Below are 17,983 nucleotides of genomic sequence, written 5' to 3'. Positions count from 1 at the left end.
TAAGATAAGATAAGGTACGAAATAAAATTCAAATTCAAATTTAAAATATCTATTGAGATTGATTAATTGTATTATATGTCTCTGATTTGCATAAGGTCGGAGTGACGTCCATTCTATATATTCAACACAGATCATATTTCAATGATTAAGATTTTTAAAATAACAGATTACGCCGTTTGTCTGAAACTAGTAATCCCTTTTCGACGTTCTCTAGAGTTTTCCATTAAACAATTGTTTACTATGTAGTTGCTTTGAAGGACAAAATATTTTATAGAAGAAAACGAAATGGCTTTGCTTAGACGTCTTCTGTCTCCCAGAATAACACAGATAATAGGCTTTCAAGCTAAGCAACTGTCAACGTCTTCCAAATGCCAAAATGTGGTTCGTGTTACTTTGTTTTTTATTGGGTTCTTTTTGTATAATTTTGTATTTTTGTATTTTTTTTTTTGTATTTTTTTTTTATATATTGACATTTCTCCGCACAAACTACTAAGATCTACTAATGCCTCATGTTTGTCTTCTCAAAGTGAAGATACACTTACCGGGTGCACTTGAGTCATTTTCAACATAGTATTCATTGAATAATAATACATTGCTACTATTTTGTTGAGTGTATTTTCTGAGTTATATTATTTTATTTTATTATTTTTATAACACTTGTTACATATCTTTACTGTGTGTGTATTGCATATGTTATTGTTTATAAAAATATTGTCTGTATCATATGCCCTCCTGGGGCCCTAATTTGGTAAATAAAAATATTCTATTCTATTCTATTCTGTACATTAGTCGTCATGCAGTGCATTTACACAGGAATCCGGGTCCGTTCGCCCAAATTCACTTTTACGATCGCACCCTGTGAAAGTGTGAATAATTAATAGTGTCATGTTGATAGTTCGCATACCTGCCAACTGACATTATTTGTGGGGTATTTCCCCCATGGAGGCTCCAAAATGGAAATTTTGAAAGAGCAATTTTGTCCACAATTTTTAGGTACGGAAAGTGATTTTTTTAAAATCAACTGATCTAAGAAAACTTAACCTCATTTTAAAGGCATTGTGAAGACATTTTCAAAACACTTTTATCAATACACATAATAACAACGGAGAAATAGCAAATTTTCAAAATGGAAATTTTTTACTATTCTGGAAAAACTGTTTCCTCTCTTTAAAAAATAATAAAATATATTTTTTTTTAATCATTTGGGTTATAGTTTTGTTTATATTGCTTCTTTTACATCTTGTTAGTCAATTTTAATCCTCCATATTAAGTTTTTTGGTTAAAATAAAAGCATAAAGCATGAAAATGTCAACCACTCTCATGAAATTCTATCGTTCAAAGTCACATAACATGACGATAACTTTATATATTCCTTTTTTCAGAGCATCAGTTGGTATATTGAAAATGTAAAGTAAAACTTATAAACATTTGAATGTAAAGAAACAAAATATAAATATGAATATTACTCTTTATATATACAAATGTATATGTTTAATTGTGTGTGTGTATAAAAAAGAAGATGTGGTATGATTGCCAATGAGACAACTCTCCACAAGAGACCAAATGACACAGAAATTAATAACTATAGGTCACCGTACGGCCTTCAACAATGAGCAAAGCCCATACTGCAAAGTCAGCTATAAAAGGCTCCGAAATGACAAATGTAAAACAATTCAAACGAGAAAACTAACGGCTTAATTAATGTCCAAAAAATGAACGAAAAACAAATATTTAACACATCAACAAACGACAACCACTGAATTACAGGCTCCTGACTTTGGACAGGCACATACATACAGAATGTGGTGGGGTTCAACATGTTAGCGCATGCCCAATCCTTCCCCTGACCTGTCACAGTACAACATAAGAACGAACTATAAAAATCAGTTGTACCATGAGAGACAAGAATTGTTTTGAAATATGTCATGATTGTCATCTGTCTTTGTATAGTCATGATAGTTTTAGAATGTTCCCTTTTCATTAACATTCAATTTAATGAAATATTCTTATTCTTATATATAGCATGTATAGTAAATGCTTATGAATAAAAATAAACAACAAGCTTTTAACAATTATTCTACAGGACTAAAATACCTGTTGCACTGAAAAACAATGAAAATAATATAACATTATTTTTTATTCGAGAAATTTCAAACAAAATAATTATGTCAGATCACTGTAAATACTTGTACATGTATGTATAAAAGTAAAGTAAATTCATATCTGTATATCAGTTACAATATTAATACAGTGAAATCTGTAAACCAATCTCATTCAGGACTGAAGTTCAAAATGCATTGAATGTGAATAGCATTCGAAGTGAACTGCCACTACTGCATGGATTCCTATGTATGTTTTTAGTTGAACATGTTGAAAATACATATATTGATTGTTTTAAACCACATTATTCAGTATCCTTACTATCTCATGTGCAATGACAAGTGGTTGAACTATCTTTAAATTGCAATAAACTGGCTGTATAATGCAAAAAAAAACAACCTATCACCGCTGATTTCCAATCAAAACTAAACCAAAAGTTGTCCATGCAAGGGAAATAACTCTGTATACACAAAAAGGAGGCTTATTTATAAAAAATAATTTTGATATGAACACAGCTATCTAGATATATTTATTGGACCCAATTATTTAATTGATATATTAAACTTAATAAAAAAATACATTTTATGGCTGTATAAAGTTCCCTTGTATTTTTTTTAAACGAATGTAACTTTCAAACCCTTGTTTGTACCTCAAATATTTCATGTATTCCCGAAAATTATAATATACTAAATCATGTATATTCATATAATATCTATCAAAAGCAATCAGAACCTTCTGAGACTTAACAAGTTAATAGAAGGCTGTAATCGGAGGTCGCCCAAAGATTTTATATTTACACACATCTGGGAACAATTATTTAGGGTAATTTGGAGTTATCTCCCATTGGTTTGCCATACCTACAATTTTAAACAAAACAATAAAATGAACAATACACCTAATCGCTATTTATTCCATTCCGGATAAGTTTTAAAATTAAAAAGTTTAAAAATTTAAAATCCCGGTCGCTTGACCTTTTCAGGCATACAATATACATGTAATCACTTTTCCATTGTGACGTCAGATATTTTGTTTTATGACGTCAAAATTTTACAGGAACCTGTGTGATATCTTCTAATGGCGGACAAATCAGATAAGGTGTATGGCTATAAGTTTGTAAAAGTATAAACAACCAATAAACAGCATTTAAATATATTTGAAGGCCCCCTTAAAGGTTTTGAAAAACTATGAGAGAAATCTTGCACGTTAAACCCTCATGGGATTTTTGAAAAGTTGGTAGGTATGAGTTCGTCTCAAAGACTTGTAAACGAAATGCAGAAGATTCCAATTGACTATCAAACTCACAAAACACTCAGCTGTAGAAAATATTCATCTTTCATTTTTTTTTTCATTTTAATAAAATCTTCAGTTCATATTTGTTTTTACTCCTACGTACCAAGCTATTAATCTACTTGTATTTCACTTGAAACTAAACACTTAACAATAATACCAATTAGCTTTGAAAATACCAATGAACAATAATCTTAAATAAATCACAATTTATAATAATTATAAATCATCTAATAACAAAAAAAATAATTTCATTTAAAAAATTCATAAATTTTTATTCATGTGTAACCAGAGATCATGATTCTACTTACATACAAAATCATCTGTTTCTCCACCAGGACTCGAACCAGGTACCTCTGTATAACAAGGCAGCGGTTATACAGACTGAGTCCCTGGACCTCTGTATAACAAGGCAGCGGTTATACAGACTGAGTCCCTGGACCTCTGTATAACAAGGCAACGGTTATACAGACTGAGTTGAAGAACTCGATCCCTGGACCTCTGTGTTACAAGGCAGTGTGTATACTGCTGCTGTGTAACACAGCGGTCCTTGGTCTGAGTCCCGGTGGAGATTAAAGATGATATCGACATCTAAAAAGAATATATACATATTCAACTGGTATTTGAATAAAAATATAGTGTGATCAGTGGCGAATATGTAGGGTTATGAATGCATATTTAGAGTGAACTGACCAGATATCTAGCTTTTTTGGACCATGGTTATATTTATGTAATATGTATTAATTCTTTATCATGTTTATGCTTAAAAAAGTTATAGTTTGATGACCTAATAGATGCATAATATTACTTTATGCTCAAGAAAATATATACTAGTATATTGATGGATGGTTGTTTAATTAGTGCAATCTTACCACATCTGATCATGACACCTGTCTGAGTACCTTTTTATGATCATGAATAACTTTTTGATGAAATTAACTGACATATATGTAAGACTCAGATCGACGTCCATTCTCTTATCGATGTCTAAAGCTGACGTCACAATAAAATAAGACTCCAAATAGACAGGCCTATTGTATCCCCCACTAATCGACGTCCAATGTTTTGGCTCCTCTGATCGACGTCCAAATTTAGGCTTCTTTAATTGACGTCCGTTTTAATGGACCTATGGAAAGATCCAAACCTAAAAGACATTTTGGGTCGTGCGTATTATACTAAAATACATTTAAAAAAATGAACAAAACTGACGAAATGGGGACAAAAAAAATTTATAACAGGACTGAAACTTGGATTGTCTGAGAGAGTAATAAAAACAGTTTGAAGTCATTATTTTTACAACCTAAACATAGTACATGTATATGTGACAAATAAAATATATTATTTTTTTTAAATGTATTACCGATGTTTACAGGTTGTGATATCAATTTTTATGTAATTTAAGAGCTTATAAAAAAACAATGAGATGTGTTGTGTTTTTCAATCGAACAACTATACACCAGAGTTCAAATGAAGTGGATGTAAGCAATTATATAGCCCTTTATCTTTATAGCTTGCTGTTCGGTGTGAGACAGGCTCTATGTTTAAGACCGTATTTTGACCGATAATGGTTTTCTTTTATTAACTGTGACTCGGATGGAGAGTTGTCTTCTTGGCACTTATACCCTTTTATCTGTAGGCAACCGTACGTCCTTCAACAATGATAAAGGCAGCAATTAAAGACCAAGGCATTAAACATATAAAACAATTGGAACTAAAAACTAACATAACAAAAAAATTTTGAAAAACAAATATGCCAGACGTAAACCAACGATAACCACTAGACTACAGGCACATAAAATATTTGGCTGGTGTGAGCACTTACCCATCTCCTAACCTGGAACAATGGTGAAAAACATAATGCCAATTTATTTTGTATATGTTTCACTCTAGGTGTAAAACTAATGAATTTGTAACAATCTTAATATCTTACAGAGTCCAAATTATAATTCCCCGGTACTCTAAAAACAGTTGGCATTATTTCTTTATTTTGTCCATGTTGAAGATTAAGTGTTGCCCTATATTTATGTCGTTTTGTTTTCTTTTTCATTTGGGTTCTTATTTACATATAATAGTACTCACATGCCATTTATCAATATGCAAGTACATGTAAGTGTAAGTACAGCAATTTATTATTTTTTTTATTAATTGAAATTGGACATCGATTAGAGAAGACTACAATCAATTAGACGTCGTTTTGAAAATACATGACAGCACATTGGACGTCGATTAGAGGATCAAACAATTTGACTTCAATTTGAGAATGTGAATTAGATTTGGACGTCGATTTGATGAGCATATATGTCGATTAGAGACCGGATGTCGATCTGAGTCTAACATAGATCGAAATTTTTTTTTGCCTATTTTGGCATAATTTGCAGGTCTATACCTGAAAAAGGATATTAATAATTTTTTCACTTTTGTTTTTTTAAGGATCGACCACAGTTTCCAGGATCCCGATCAGAGTATTCTACAAAGTTAGAATTTATTAAACCTGATGACTTCAAAGGAATACCAGTATACAGAGTAATGAATGCTAAAGGAGAAATTATACCAGGAGGTTTAGATCCAAAGGTTGGTTTTAAACAAAGTTATTTTTAGGACGATGGGAAGATGGAATTGTTCCCTAAACCATGTACACAGCTTGGTTTTTTTCCACAATTAATTATTTTAAGAATCCAGTGAAAAGGGATTGGGATTTATAAAAAAATATAAAATTTAACTTTAAAATAGTTCCATGGGTAGTTTTTTTTTAAACTGCTCATTATAAAATCTAAATAGAAATAACCAAATGCATAAAAATTGGTGTACATTCAATGCATGAATTTGAATATAAATTCTTAGTAATATAGTCCATACAGTTTGGATTTATTTGCATAAAGGAAACACAGAACTACATGTACATTATGCATATTTTCTTTGTTGTTCACTTTAACATTAGAAAAAAAAACTACCACTTGATACAAACCAAAGAATAGCAGGAAATTACATAGAATCTTTAGTTTTAGTTTTGGTGTTGGTATACTGTGGATTCATTAATATTCATTGGATACTAATTTTCTTTGATTTCATTGGGACAGGGGAACCACAAATTTAAATGTTCAACAAATAACAAATTTTCTGAAGGAATGTATGCAAACTTTGCCAAAACCATGAAATTTAAATCCACGAAAATTGGTATCCAAGAAAATAAATGAATCCACAGTTATATGAAATTGAAATGTTGTTGGTTTATGTTTTTATAGTTAGACGAAGCAACAGTGCGTAAGATGTATCAAAGTATGACTCTTCTGAACACCATGGATCGTATTCTGTATGAATCACAGCGTCAAGGAAGAATATCATTTTACATGACAAATTATGGGGAGGAGGGTACACATATAGGATCAGCCGCTGCTTGTGATCCCCAGGATGTAGTGTTTGGACAGTACAGGGAAGCAGGTTACTAACACAAAAGATTATCAGTCTTTATTTGAAATAAAAAGCTTTCAGGCCTCACGGTCATAAAACTTTCGAGCATGATTTTTGTACTCAGACTCGAAAATCAACCAATCAAATTGCTGGATTTCATGTTTCAAGCATGATTTTTGTGCTCCGAGCACTGAGCAAAGTTTTATGCCTTCATTAAATAGTTTTTGAGAGTCCTTAATTTTATGACATAATTCTTTAATCACCAGTAGATCAATAATGTTAAGGATGATAATAGATCTAATATAAACTGTCACTTAAATTATAGTGTATTACTATAATGGCCTTTGCTTTTAACATGACCTTAGTGTGTCTGTGTATGTATCTCAGCAGAATTCAATAGTGAAGAATCAATTTACTTTGTTTTGTAGGAGTTATGATGTGGCGAGGTTTTACTTTAGACCAGTTTAGGAATCAATTTACTTTGTTTTGTAGGAGTTATGATGTGGCGAGGTTTTAATTTAGACCAGTTTATGAATCAATTTACTTTGTTTTGTAAGAGTTATGATGTGGCGAGGTTTTACTTTAGACCAGTTTATGAATCAATTTACTTTGTTTTGCAGGATTTATGATGTGGCGAGGTTTTACTTCAGACCAGTTTATGAATCAATTTACTTTGTTTTGCAGGAGTTATGATGTGGCGAGGTTTTACTTTAGACCCGTTTATGAATCAATTTACTTTGTTTTGCAGGAGTTATGATGTGGCGAGGTTTTACTTCAGACCAGTTTATGAATCAATTTACTTTGTTTTGCAGGAGTTATGATGTGGCGAGGTTTTACTTTAGACCCGTTTATGAATCAATTTACTTTGTTTTGCAGGAGTTATGATGTGGCGAGGTTTTACTTTAGACCAGTTTATGAATCAGTGTTATGGTAACTGTGAAGACCTGGGTAAAGGTAGACAGATGCCAGTTCATTACGGTTCTAAAGATTTAAATTTTGTGACAATATCATCAACACTAGCAACACAAATGCCTCAAGGTAACAAGTTCATGATGTTTTTTTTTCTTTCTTTTTATTACATGACTTAACTTATTTTAATTTAGAATTAAAATTTGAATTAAAATTTGAATTAAAATTTGAATTAAAATTTGAATTTTGAAGATGACTAATTTCAGTGGTATTTAATGGTTGTAATCCAACAGCCCCTCATCAGGTATTATCATCATATGGCTAAAGCATTAATAAACTAATGTATGACAAACATTTGATTGTTTTTTTACAATGAAAATATTAAGTACCATTACACAATCATTTTAAAAATGGTTACACTTCTTTAACTTGGTTTTGTTTAAGCCCTAGCCTTTGTTAGTGTAGTTGTTCTTAAATGTTTGATATAGTTGGCTTCTAAAACTTTTGATCAGAAGAGTAACTAATGAATCTTATTTTATAAACACTTGTTGTGTCCACATCTTCACATTTATTATAACTTTTTTCCTTTGAACTTTTATTGAAATTTGTTTCTTGAGAGCTTGACTTTTAACCTGTCTAATGATACTGTGTATTCATTATTATTTGTGGATACCAATTTTTTGTGGATTTCGTCTGTATAAGGAAACCACAAATTTAAATGTTCAACCATGTACAAAATAACAAATGGTTGTATGCAGATTTTGGCAAAATAATAAATAAAATATCCACAAATCTACATTTTTTCCAAAATCCACAAAAATTGATATTCACGAAAAATGAATGAATCCACAGTAATGCAGTTTTTTATATAACAAATGTGATGCTATGATAGGTTCCACAAGACAAGCTTCTCAATGTCTATGGTTTTGATTCTGCCATTTCAGAGTTTTATTTTGAAATAAAATGTATAATTGTTTTGAGATTAATATTGTGTAGTTATTGAATCAGTTTACTTTATTTCAGCTGCTGGCTCTGCTTATGCCTTAAAAAGGGGAGATAAGAAGTTATGTGTGATATGCTACTTTGGAGAAGGTGCAGCATCAGAAGGTGATGCACATGCTGCATTTAATTTTGCTGCCACACTAGAATGTCCTATCATATTTTTTTGGTAAGTAAATATAAATAAGCTAAGTAATCTATGAGTTTAGGTGTTGAGCAAAATCTATTTAAGTTCATGGAAGATTTTAAAATTAAATACTTGGTTTTAAAGAATAGAGCTGCACTTTACCCACTTTATCTTAAATTAAATATTTTCTTTTACCAACTGTGAATGCATTTTGGGTAAGGGATATAGGAATCACTCTGTCTGTGGATGTAGTGTCTATCTTAACACTTAAAAAATTGCTATATTAGAATATAAGAAGTTACTTCTGTCTCAGAATTTTTTTGGTGCCTTTAAGGATGTCAGTTACGCTTGATACACATATAATCTGTACCCACCACCATAGGCAGTGCTATGAATAAGGTTAGAATGAATGTCTGCATGGTCAAGATGAATACTTTATAGATTAAGATTATAAGATAGGTATATGTTTATGTAAGATTAACTGATATGGTCTCTAGTGGCACTCAGTCAAGGTACAAGTCCAAACAATTCTTTTAATTTTGAATATTTTAATTTTCCAGTAGAAACAATGGTTATGCCATATCAACACCTACAAGTGACCAGTATAGAGGAGATGGTATAGGTAACTACTTGTTCACTAGTTAATCTGTGACAAATAATTTTAAGTCTGAAATTCTGAGGGACATATTGTTTTTGTCCTCACATATGAAACATATGTCCCACTCATCCAGTTTTTAATTTCTTGTTCAGTTAAAAGAAAGTAAAATCGCAAAAATGCTGAACTCCATGGAGAATTCAAAAGGGAAAGTCCCTAATCAAATGGCAAATTTAAAGGCTCAAACACATCAAACAAATGGACAACAACAGTCATATTTCTGACTTTGTTCAGCATTCATTTCCCACAAGTAGTCTCTTTGTGCTGCTGGGGTTTAAACTAAAAAAATCTGTTAATAATAAATTAGTCATTTACAGTAATATGGATAAAGTGAGTTGTTGCAGGCACTTGCTCATCATCTCAATGTGTAACTTCACATAAAAATATCAAATTATCAAATTCCCTTATATTCAAAATGACCATGTTTCCGTGGCAACAATTAGGGGAAAATTAGGAAATAAGAAATCACAAAAGTTTCAGACATTGAAAAGAAAGCAAAATGTACCTGTTTTATAGTCTGTCCTGTCCTTGTACTATTTAAGAACGTATTCTTACACACATTAATTGTGATTTATTTAGAATGTATGTCTCAATTTAGTGTAGCCAGAAATAACATGTAATGTATGTGTCATATCTTAGAAACCAGAGTTTAAAAGTACAATATTAAATGATTTTTTTTAAAATTTTGACATAACTTTTGTCTTTGATGTGAAAATTTGATGTAAATGTATGATATATTGTAATTTGAGGAATCATTATTACTGTTGAATACCAATTTTGGTGGATTTTGTGGGTGCAGGTGAACCATGAATTCAAAATTTCAATGAATTACATATTTTCTATAGGCTTTTAATGAAGAGATTGGCAAAACAAGGAAATCAAATACCCTAAAAAAATGCATGTTTTCCTTAATCCAAGAAAATTGATTCCCTCGAAAATAAATGAATACACAGTAGGTCATTTAATTTTTCAGCCTCTCGTGGAGCAGGATACGGTATGGATACAATAAGAGTTGATGGTAATGATGTATTTGGAGTATATAATGCAACAAAGGCAGCACGAGAAATGTGTGTCAAAGAAAACAGACCTGTTCTAATTGAGGCTATGACTTACAGGTAGGAGGAATGAACATTTTACTAAGTAGCCATGACTAAAGTTTTTTTGTAGACAAGACAGTTCATTTGATTTACTTGAATTATTAAACATTTGTGAATTAAAGTAGAATATTCCAAAATATCTTACTGAGATTAGGATTGTTGTCTCACCTGCGACATTAGTTGCACAATGCAAGACTAAGGTATTACAGTCTGGTGGCAGCAGAAACTATATGTATACAGCTTTATGTTTTAATAGTTAAGCAGACCTGGATACTCAAACTTTGTATACAGATGCCTGGCCTTGAAGTCATAAAACTTTCGAGTCAGTTTTTTGTACTCATACTCCAAAATCAACCAATCAAAATGCTGGATTTCATGTTTCGAGCATGAATTTTGTGCTCCAAGCACTGAGCAAAGTTTATGACCGCAAGGCCTGATGTTACTAAGTTTCTGTCTCGTATGTCCATTGTCCTTAAACCTTTTTTCATGGTTCAGGGTCTGCTGAAAAAGATGGATACTTTGTTGGCATGTGAATTTCTCACTTATTATGTATTATGGATAACTATGATTGGTGTTTGTTGTCTATGCAACATCTTCATGTCCATTAGACATGGTTCATCTGACCTTGACTTCTTTTCATGGATCAGTAAAAAAGATTTAAGTTACATGATTATTTCATCTTTCAGATACTATATGTAGTTAGTCAACTATATGTGGTGTATGGAATGATTGTAAGGTGTACATGTCTGAATGGCAGGGTTCATCTATCCTTAACCTCATGTCCATGATTCATTGGTCAATGTTCTGGTGTCCTGGTTATTATTAAAATGTGATATGATTGTCCATGAGACAACTCTCCACAAGAGACCAAATGACACAAAAATTAACAACAATGAATCACTGTACAGGCTTCAACAATGAGTTAAATCCAAACCGCATAGTCTGCTATAAAAGGCCCCAAATTGAGTGTTTTTAGATACCATAAGCACAAGGTCAACTATATTTTGTGCATGAAATGATTTTAAATTGTACATTTGACTTGAATATCACATCACCTCGATCTCATTTTCATGGTTCATTAAACAATGTTAAGTTTTCCTGATTTGGTATGTCTTTGATTCAATAGGCAAAACGTCAATCTATGGAATCAGTGTTCACCCCAGATATTTCATATAGCATCCTGGTAAAAAAGGAAAATTGAAAAAATCATGTTTCTAAAAATTATAGCATCACATTCGTAACACAATCTATATGAAAATCAATTCAGATAGCATCACATTATTATGATGCTAAAAGGTCCTAAAGAGAACACTGTATGGAATAATTGTTAGGTGGTCATGTCTGTATGGCATGTATTATCTCACCTTGACGATATTGTCATGGATCATTGATAAAGTTTTTTTTTATTTTTTATTTTTATGTGAAACTTGTAGTAAAACTTTTTTTATCTTTGAGACTTTCAACAAAATGTGCGATGGGACATTTTAATACTGATATTTTATTGTTTTAGAATTGGACATCACAGTACATCAGATGACAGCTCTGTTTACAGAAAAAAGGGGGAGATATTGTCATGGGATGATCAATCTCCCATCCATAGGTTAAGGAACTATATGGAAATCCAGGGCTGGTGGGATGATGAACAAGAATCTGCATGGAAAGAAAAGTCTAAGAAAAAAGTATGTTGGGTATTCATAACCTTAATATATATTTAAACAACTTATTTTAGCCATATACAAGTTTTCTCATTTGAATATTTTTACATTTTTTTTAATAGCTGAATATATGGCATGGATTTTTCTCATTCTACAGTGACCTTTAGTTGCATATATATCATATAGACTTGGTCAGATAGCTGTCTCATTGACAGAATCATATTGTGTTTATTTTTTTTATATTAATTTATATTATTGTTTGTGCAGTATAGTAACCCAACAACACAATCACAAGAAAAGTATTTTGAAAATGATTTATAGTTGTTCATTGTTGGGGTTTCTTTTTGCAGTCAGACAAATTATTATTTGGTGTTGAACCTTTATCAATCTCTGAATCATATACCAGAAAATATCAAAACCTCCAATTGATAGTAAAAAAAACAGTGTCCTCCAAAGGACCTAAGCCTCAAGGTATATTGATGCAATAATTTTTACCCTAATAATCATCATTTTTTTCTAAGATTTATTATTAACATTTAGTATCATCTTGATACTATGATTATCAACATTCCCTAATTGTATTTTATTTGGAAGGACACTGGTAATAAGGAATCATATGAATCAAAGCATTACATTATACACATTTTATTTTATAACAGGTAATGGAAGCCTTTGCTCGAGCAGAGAAGAGAAAGAAGCCCAATCCGGAAATGTTATTTACTGATGTGTATGATGAGATGCCACCTCGAATACAAAAACAAATGGAATCTATGAAATCACATTGTACACAATATAAAGAACATTATCCCTTTGATGATCATGTACCAATGACTTGATGTTCAGTTTCAAAATCTTTTTAGGAATCTCATTTTAAGCTGTTTTAAAAAAATTGCAAGTTTCCATGAATGTGTACTATTGTAAGCAAAGAGACTATGTTTTTGAAATATATTGTATTTAAGAAAAGTATACCCCATGTTTTAACTGATGTTTGCAACAGTGTTTATAAAATAATAGATTTAAGTATGCATTTTCAGTTTTAACTTATGGAATCTCATTTGACTTGATGAGAATAAAAATGACAATCAGAATTTCAAATACTTTGTTTGAAAGTTATTTCCAGAAGTAAGTGTTTTAAAAGTTTGAATTGGTTGATACGGGTAACATAGTAACAAACCCTTATTTATTCTTTATCTCCTTCTTAATAACTTTATCAATTCTTTAAAAAATTTAAGCAAGAGTATAGACTGTCATTGTTAGTTTTTATTTGATCTTAAAATACTTCTCTTCTTCTATTGCGTTTATGAGGTAAAATAGTCATTTTTTAATACTCCACATTATTCATTCTGATTAAACTAGAATGGAAATATACCAAGAATTTTGAAAAAATGTTCTTATTGAGTGATATTGAATATTTTCAATAATGTTGAGGAATGAGTGCCATTGTGAAGATTGTATTGAGTACTATTATTGATAATAAACGACAATAAATTTGAATATATATACTGTGGATTCATTTTATGTTTGTTTTTTTGGCTGGAAGAACTGTTCAACTCTAAATGAATAAAGAATGATTGTAAAGTTAACATAATACGTAATAAAATGCTTCTCAGAGGGCAGCCTGATATGACCGCAGAGGTTGAAGCCTGAACAGTTGGGGCAAATTTGGACACAATATTCAAGCTTGATACTGTCTGAATTTGGATTCTGATCATTTTTTTTACATGAAACAGGTTTCTGACAGAAAACAAATGTCAAGATCTAACAAATATATTGCGCAATACTGTGCAATTAAAAATTTCCTCTTGAAACTTTTCAAAAATTTGAAATTTGAAAAATTTTGGAAAAAAAAAATGAACCTCGTAAAAAAATTTGAACCCCATCAAACTTTTTGAATCCTCCATTGGAGCAATTACCTCCACACTCGATCCCAGCCTTTCCTTTGTAGTATGGAACTTTGTAGTACAATTTCTGAGAGATCCATACACTTAAACACAAGTTATTGTCTGGAAACTAGAAAAATGTTTGTTTTTTTTACCTTTTTTGGCCCCTTATTCCTGTATGAATGGGGCAATAACCCCCAAACTCAATCCCACCCTTCCTTTTGTGATATGGAACTTTGTGGTACAAAGTCAGAGAGATCCATACACTTACTCAAGTTATTGTCCGTAACTACAAAAATGCTTGTTTTTGGCCTTTAATTCCTTAACTGTTGGCACCATAACCCCCAAAATGAATCAAAACCTTTTGAAATACTTATACACAAGTAATTATCCTGAAAGTAGAAAAATACTTCTTTTGGGCCCCGTTTTGGGAACCTTATTCCTAAGCGGTTATGACCATCGTCCCCAAAATCAATCCCAATCTTCCTTATGTGGTATTAAACCTTCTTATAAAATTTCAAAAAGATCCATTCACGTAAACTAATGTAATGGTACGGAAACCAAATGTGTCTTTGGACGACAATGACGACACAGACGACGACATCATACCATTAAACGATCCCAAAAATAACAGATTTATCAAAAATATTGGACAGTTTAGTTAATTGAGACCACATTAAAAATGGACTCTTGGAAAGCATTACAAGTATCAAAGTAATTAAACTAGATATTGTCCAGATAGTCTAGCCTAACTTAGTACAGACACAATATGTATTGATGTTAAACATGTTTGACATGTCACAAATCTACTGTCTATAAGTAAAACACAATTTGACACTAAAAACTTTTCAATTTTTGTTAATAAATAAATTTGGTGTATTTACTGTTTTCTGATTGGTTAAAATTATTAGTTTTATTTTCAATGTTGTCAATTTTGATGGCGACACGCCCACTCTGACGTTGTGTATTCATACGCCAACATGTGCGTACGTTGTTATTGTTAATATAAATGATATAAAAAGTTCTTTGAGCTTTATTTTTGATAGAAATTTATTTATAATGAATGGCAATAATTTATTTTGAATTTATTGAACCATAAAATTAATTTTTGACTCTTCACATTTTACATAATCCGCTTCGCGGATTATTCAATGTAAAGAGTCAAAAATTAATTTTATGGTTCAATAAATTCAAAATAAATAATAACCATTCATTAAATAACAGAAAAATATGCCAATATACAGTATAATTACCAATGAGCAACTATTCATAAACCAAAGGACAACGATGTCAACAATGAGACAAGACATTTTATATGTAAAAAAAACAATTTATTCCTGATCATCTTGTTAATTTTAGACATTTTTCTTCTTGTCTTGTCATTTCCCCAAATATCAAGTAACTAATATACCATGCAATGTATAGTGTAAAATGTCAATTTATTTTGAGATGTTTTCTTCTGTCATTTAGATTTGTGGAACTTCTGTTGAAAATAAGTGTTTCTCTACTTTCATGCATTAACTCTTTACACCAATCTTGGTTCAGGTAGGCTTATTCATTTATAATGCTGTGTAAATGCTACTGATACACAATCCTTACTTTGTTTGTATTCCATTTGTTATATGAAGGTATTTTCTCTCTTTTCATGTTAAAGGCCATATACTCTAGTTTGCCATGACAATTTGAATAACCTTGGCTTTGCATCCAAATCTGTTCAATCACAGATGGTTAGAAATTGATTGTTATACAGTAACACCATGTGGCGTGTATAAACCTTGACCATATGCATAAAAATGTTGCTGAATTTATTTGTATTTCATTGGTCACTATAAGCTTTGTGACATAACATACTTCGTCCAATGATCAAGATAAAACGGGTAGTGTTGACATGATAATGAAGCAATTTAAACCTGTCACATATGTAGGTGCCTGTTGCAAGTAAAAACAAATTTGACAATGAATGTCGCTGTCTTAATTTTTCAGTCTATTTAACATTTGTTATTGATGTAAGAATGTTGGCCTTTCTTATTTAAATATTCACGGCTTGTCAAGAATTTCACAATTTAGAGCTTCCTTGCCTGAATTTTCATGAGGCATAAGTCCTTTTTATTGTTAAAAGTCATATGGTGTATTTGTAATATTCAAATTAACTGGTTAATATTTCAGACTTCCCGTAGAATGTTTATCAGCATATATGTAAGCTTTGTTGATTTTTATAGAGGAGATCTGACCATTATAACTTGTGATATTTTTTAAAAGACAAGTGACAATTTTTTCAATTAAGCATATTTCATTTATTAAATCATATAAAACAAATAAATAAAAATCATACATGAAGCAAAAAGATACAAACATTGAACATTGAAACTATATATAATCAATGTCTTTCTATCAATGAACATATGGGTACCACAAAATAAGTGAAAAGATACAATTATTGGCCTTTTAATTTTTTTCAGGTCTACAACTTAGTCTGTGTTTACTGTGTATTTCCTTATTCCTTCAAAATTTATTTCACCATATATTTTGAATGAAATAATTATTAATTGGGTCAAAAAACTGTTTAATTTTTTTTGATTTTGAAGTAATAAAATTGAGAATGGAAATGGGGAATGTGTCAAAGAGACAACAACCCGACCATAAAAAAAACAACAGCAGAAGGTCACCGACAGGTCTTCAATGTAGCGAGAAATTCCCGCACCCAGAGGCGTCTATGTTCCTAGGGAAAAACATTGAGATACTTTTAAAGTAAAATAAACCCAAAAAATAAGAAATTTTATATGCTTTGCCTAACCAAAGTTTATGTAATGTTCATTTAAAAAAAATTATGACAAACATATTTAGATCACCATGCTTATTTTTAAGTCACAGACTTCAAAAGTTTTATATGATATAAGGACTATAAAATTGAGAATGGAAATGGGGAATGTGCCAAAGAGACAACAACCCGACCATAGAAAAAAACAACAGCAGAAGGTCACCAACAGGTCTTCAATGTAGCGAGAAATTCCCGCATGGAAAAAGAACTATTCTTATACTAGTATACTAAACATGGTAATTAAATATTTAAAGATAGCTCTAAAACAAGCTTTCAGATAACAAAAAAATAAATATGGGGACATTATACTCTTTTCACGGGGGGGGTCTCAACATGGGATTTTGGGTACAGGTGTGCAGCTGGGATTTTAAAAACACCCCCCATTCATATATTGAATAATTGTGAAATCCCTACCTATACATATATTTCACAGCAAAATCATAACCCATTCATATATTTATCAGCTCAAATAGTACCTATATGCATATACTGATATATCACAATCGGTCAATTACTACCTATTGATATATTTCCTCGGTAAAATTGCACCCCATTGATATATTTGACGGATCAAAAAAGGGACCCATTCCAGCGGCACATATGTATATACCTTTATATAGGAAGAGACCCCCCCCCGTGACTCTTTTCCTGCTAGCTAAGAAAACATATAAATACAGTACATTATATTGTATAACAGAATGTTTTTGAGTTATCTCCCTTTATAAAGTAAAAAAGAGTCTATTTGTGGGGTCAACTTCTGTACTAAGAAACAATAGTTATTCCATATGGTAAAATCGAATGAATTTCTCCATTTAAAACTAAAAAGTACCACACATAAATTACTTATATCCCTCAAAATTTGCTAATTTCTGTAATACACAAGCAACTTCCAGTCAAAGACAATGAACTACTCTCAATATTCAAGACTACCCGAACCTGTCACAATGAATTAAAATTTCAGCATATAGCTTTGACCATATAGTTAGCCGTTGTCACTCATATTTTCATTCTAGAGCTTTGTGCTGTATCCATTTTATAAATTTGAGAA

The 17,983-nt window shown here is 31.1% G+C and overlaps 2 protein-coding genes across 3 annotated transcripts in view; one reads left to right on the top strand and one right to left on the bottom strand.

Annotated features, from left to right (window-relative positions):
* LOC139517441 (alpha-2A adrenergic receptor-like) overlaps nucleotides 1-17,983 on the bottom strand; it is a 541,200-nt gene that overhangs the window by 304,760 nt on the left and 218,457 nt on the right. The gene's annotated exons all lie outside the window — the stretch shown is intronic.
* Nucleotides 197-13,744, top strand: LOC139517414 (2-oxoisovalerate dehydrogenase subunit alpha, mitochondrial-like). 2 transcript variants are annotated; one of them, XM_071308406.1, is made up of 9 exons: nucleotides 197-381; nucleotides 5,818-5,958; nucleotides 6,630-6,825; nucleotides 7,672-7,833; nucleotides 8,728-8,872; nucleotides 9,391-9,452; nucleotides 10,459-10,600; nucleotides 12,093-12,261; nucleotides 12,897-13,744. In XM_071308406.1, the coding sequence occupies exons 1-9, from the start codon at nucleotides 286-288 to the stop codon at nucleotides 13,071-13,073; spliced, it is 1,290 nt and encodes a 429-aa protein (XP_071164507.1). In that variant the 5' UTR covers nucleotides 197-285; the 3' UTR covers nucleotides 13,074-13,744. The 2 variants fall into 2 exon arrangements, with proteins under 2 accessions (XP_071164507.1, XP_071164508.1); XM_071308407.1 differs by lacking the exon at nucleotides 197-381 and adding an exon at nucleotides 3,119-3,195.

The sequence above is a fragment of the Mytilus edulis genome, chromosome 3 (genome assembly GCF_963676685.1).
Source record: "Mytilus edulis chromosome 3, xbMytEdul2.2, whole genome shotgun sequence".
Taxonomy (NCBI): domain Eukaryota; kingdom Metazoa; phylum Mollusca; class Bivalvia; order Mytilida; family Mytilidae; genus Mytilus; species Mytilus edulis.
This window is presented reverse-complemented; position numbering and strand designations above follow the sequence as displayed.

Coding starts and splice junctions, on each gene's coding strand:
- LOC139517414 (XM_071308406.1), top strand. CDS start 286: ATGGCTTTGCTTAGACGTCTTCTGTCTCCCAGAATAACACAGATAATA. Junction 8,873..9,390: donor TGTCCTATCATATTTTTTTG/GTAAGTAAATAT, acceptor TTAATTTTCCAG/TAGAAACAATGGTTATGCCA. Junction 9,453..10,458: donor GTATAGAGGAGATGGTATAG/GTAACTACTTGT, acceptor TTAATTTTTCAG/CCTCTCGTGGAGCAGGATAC.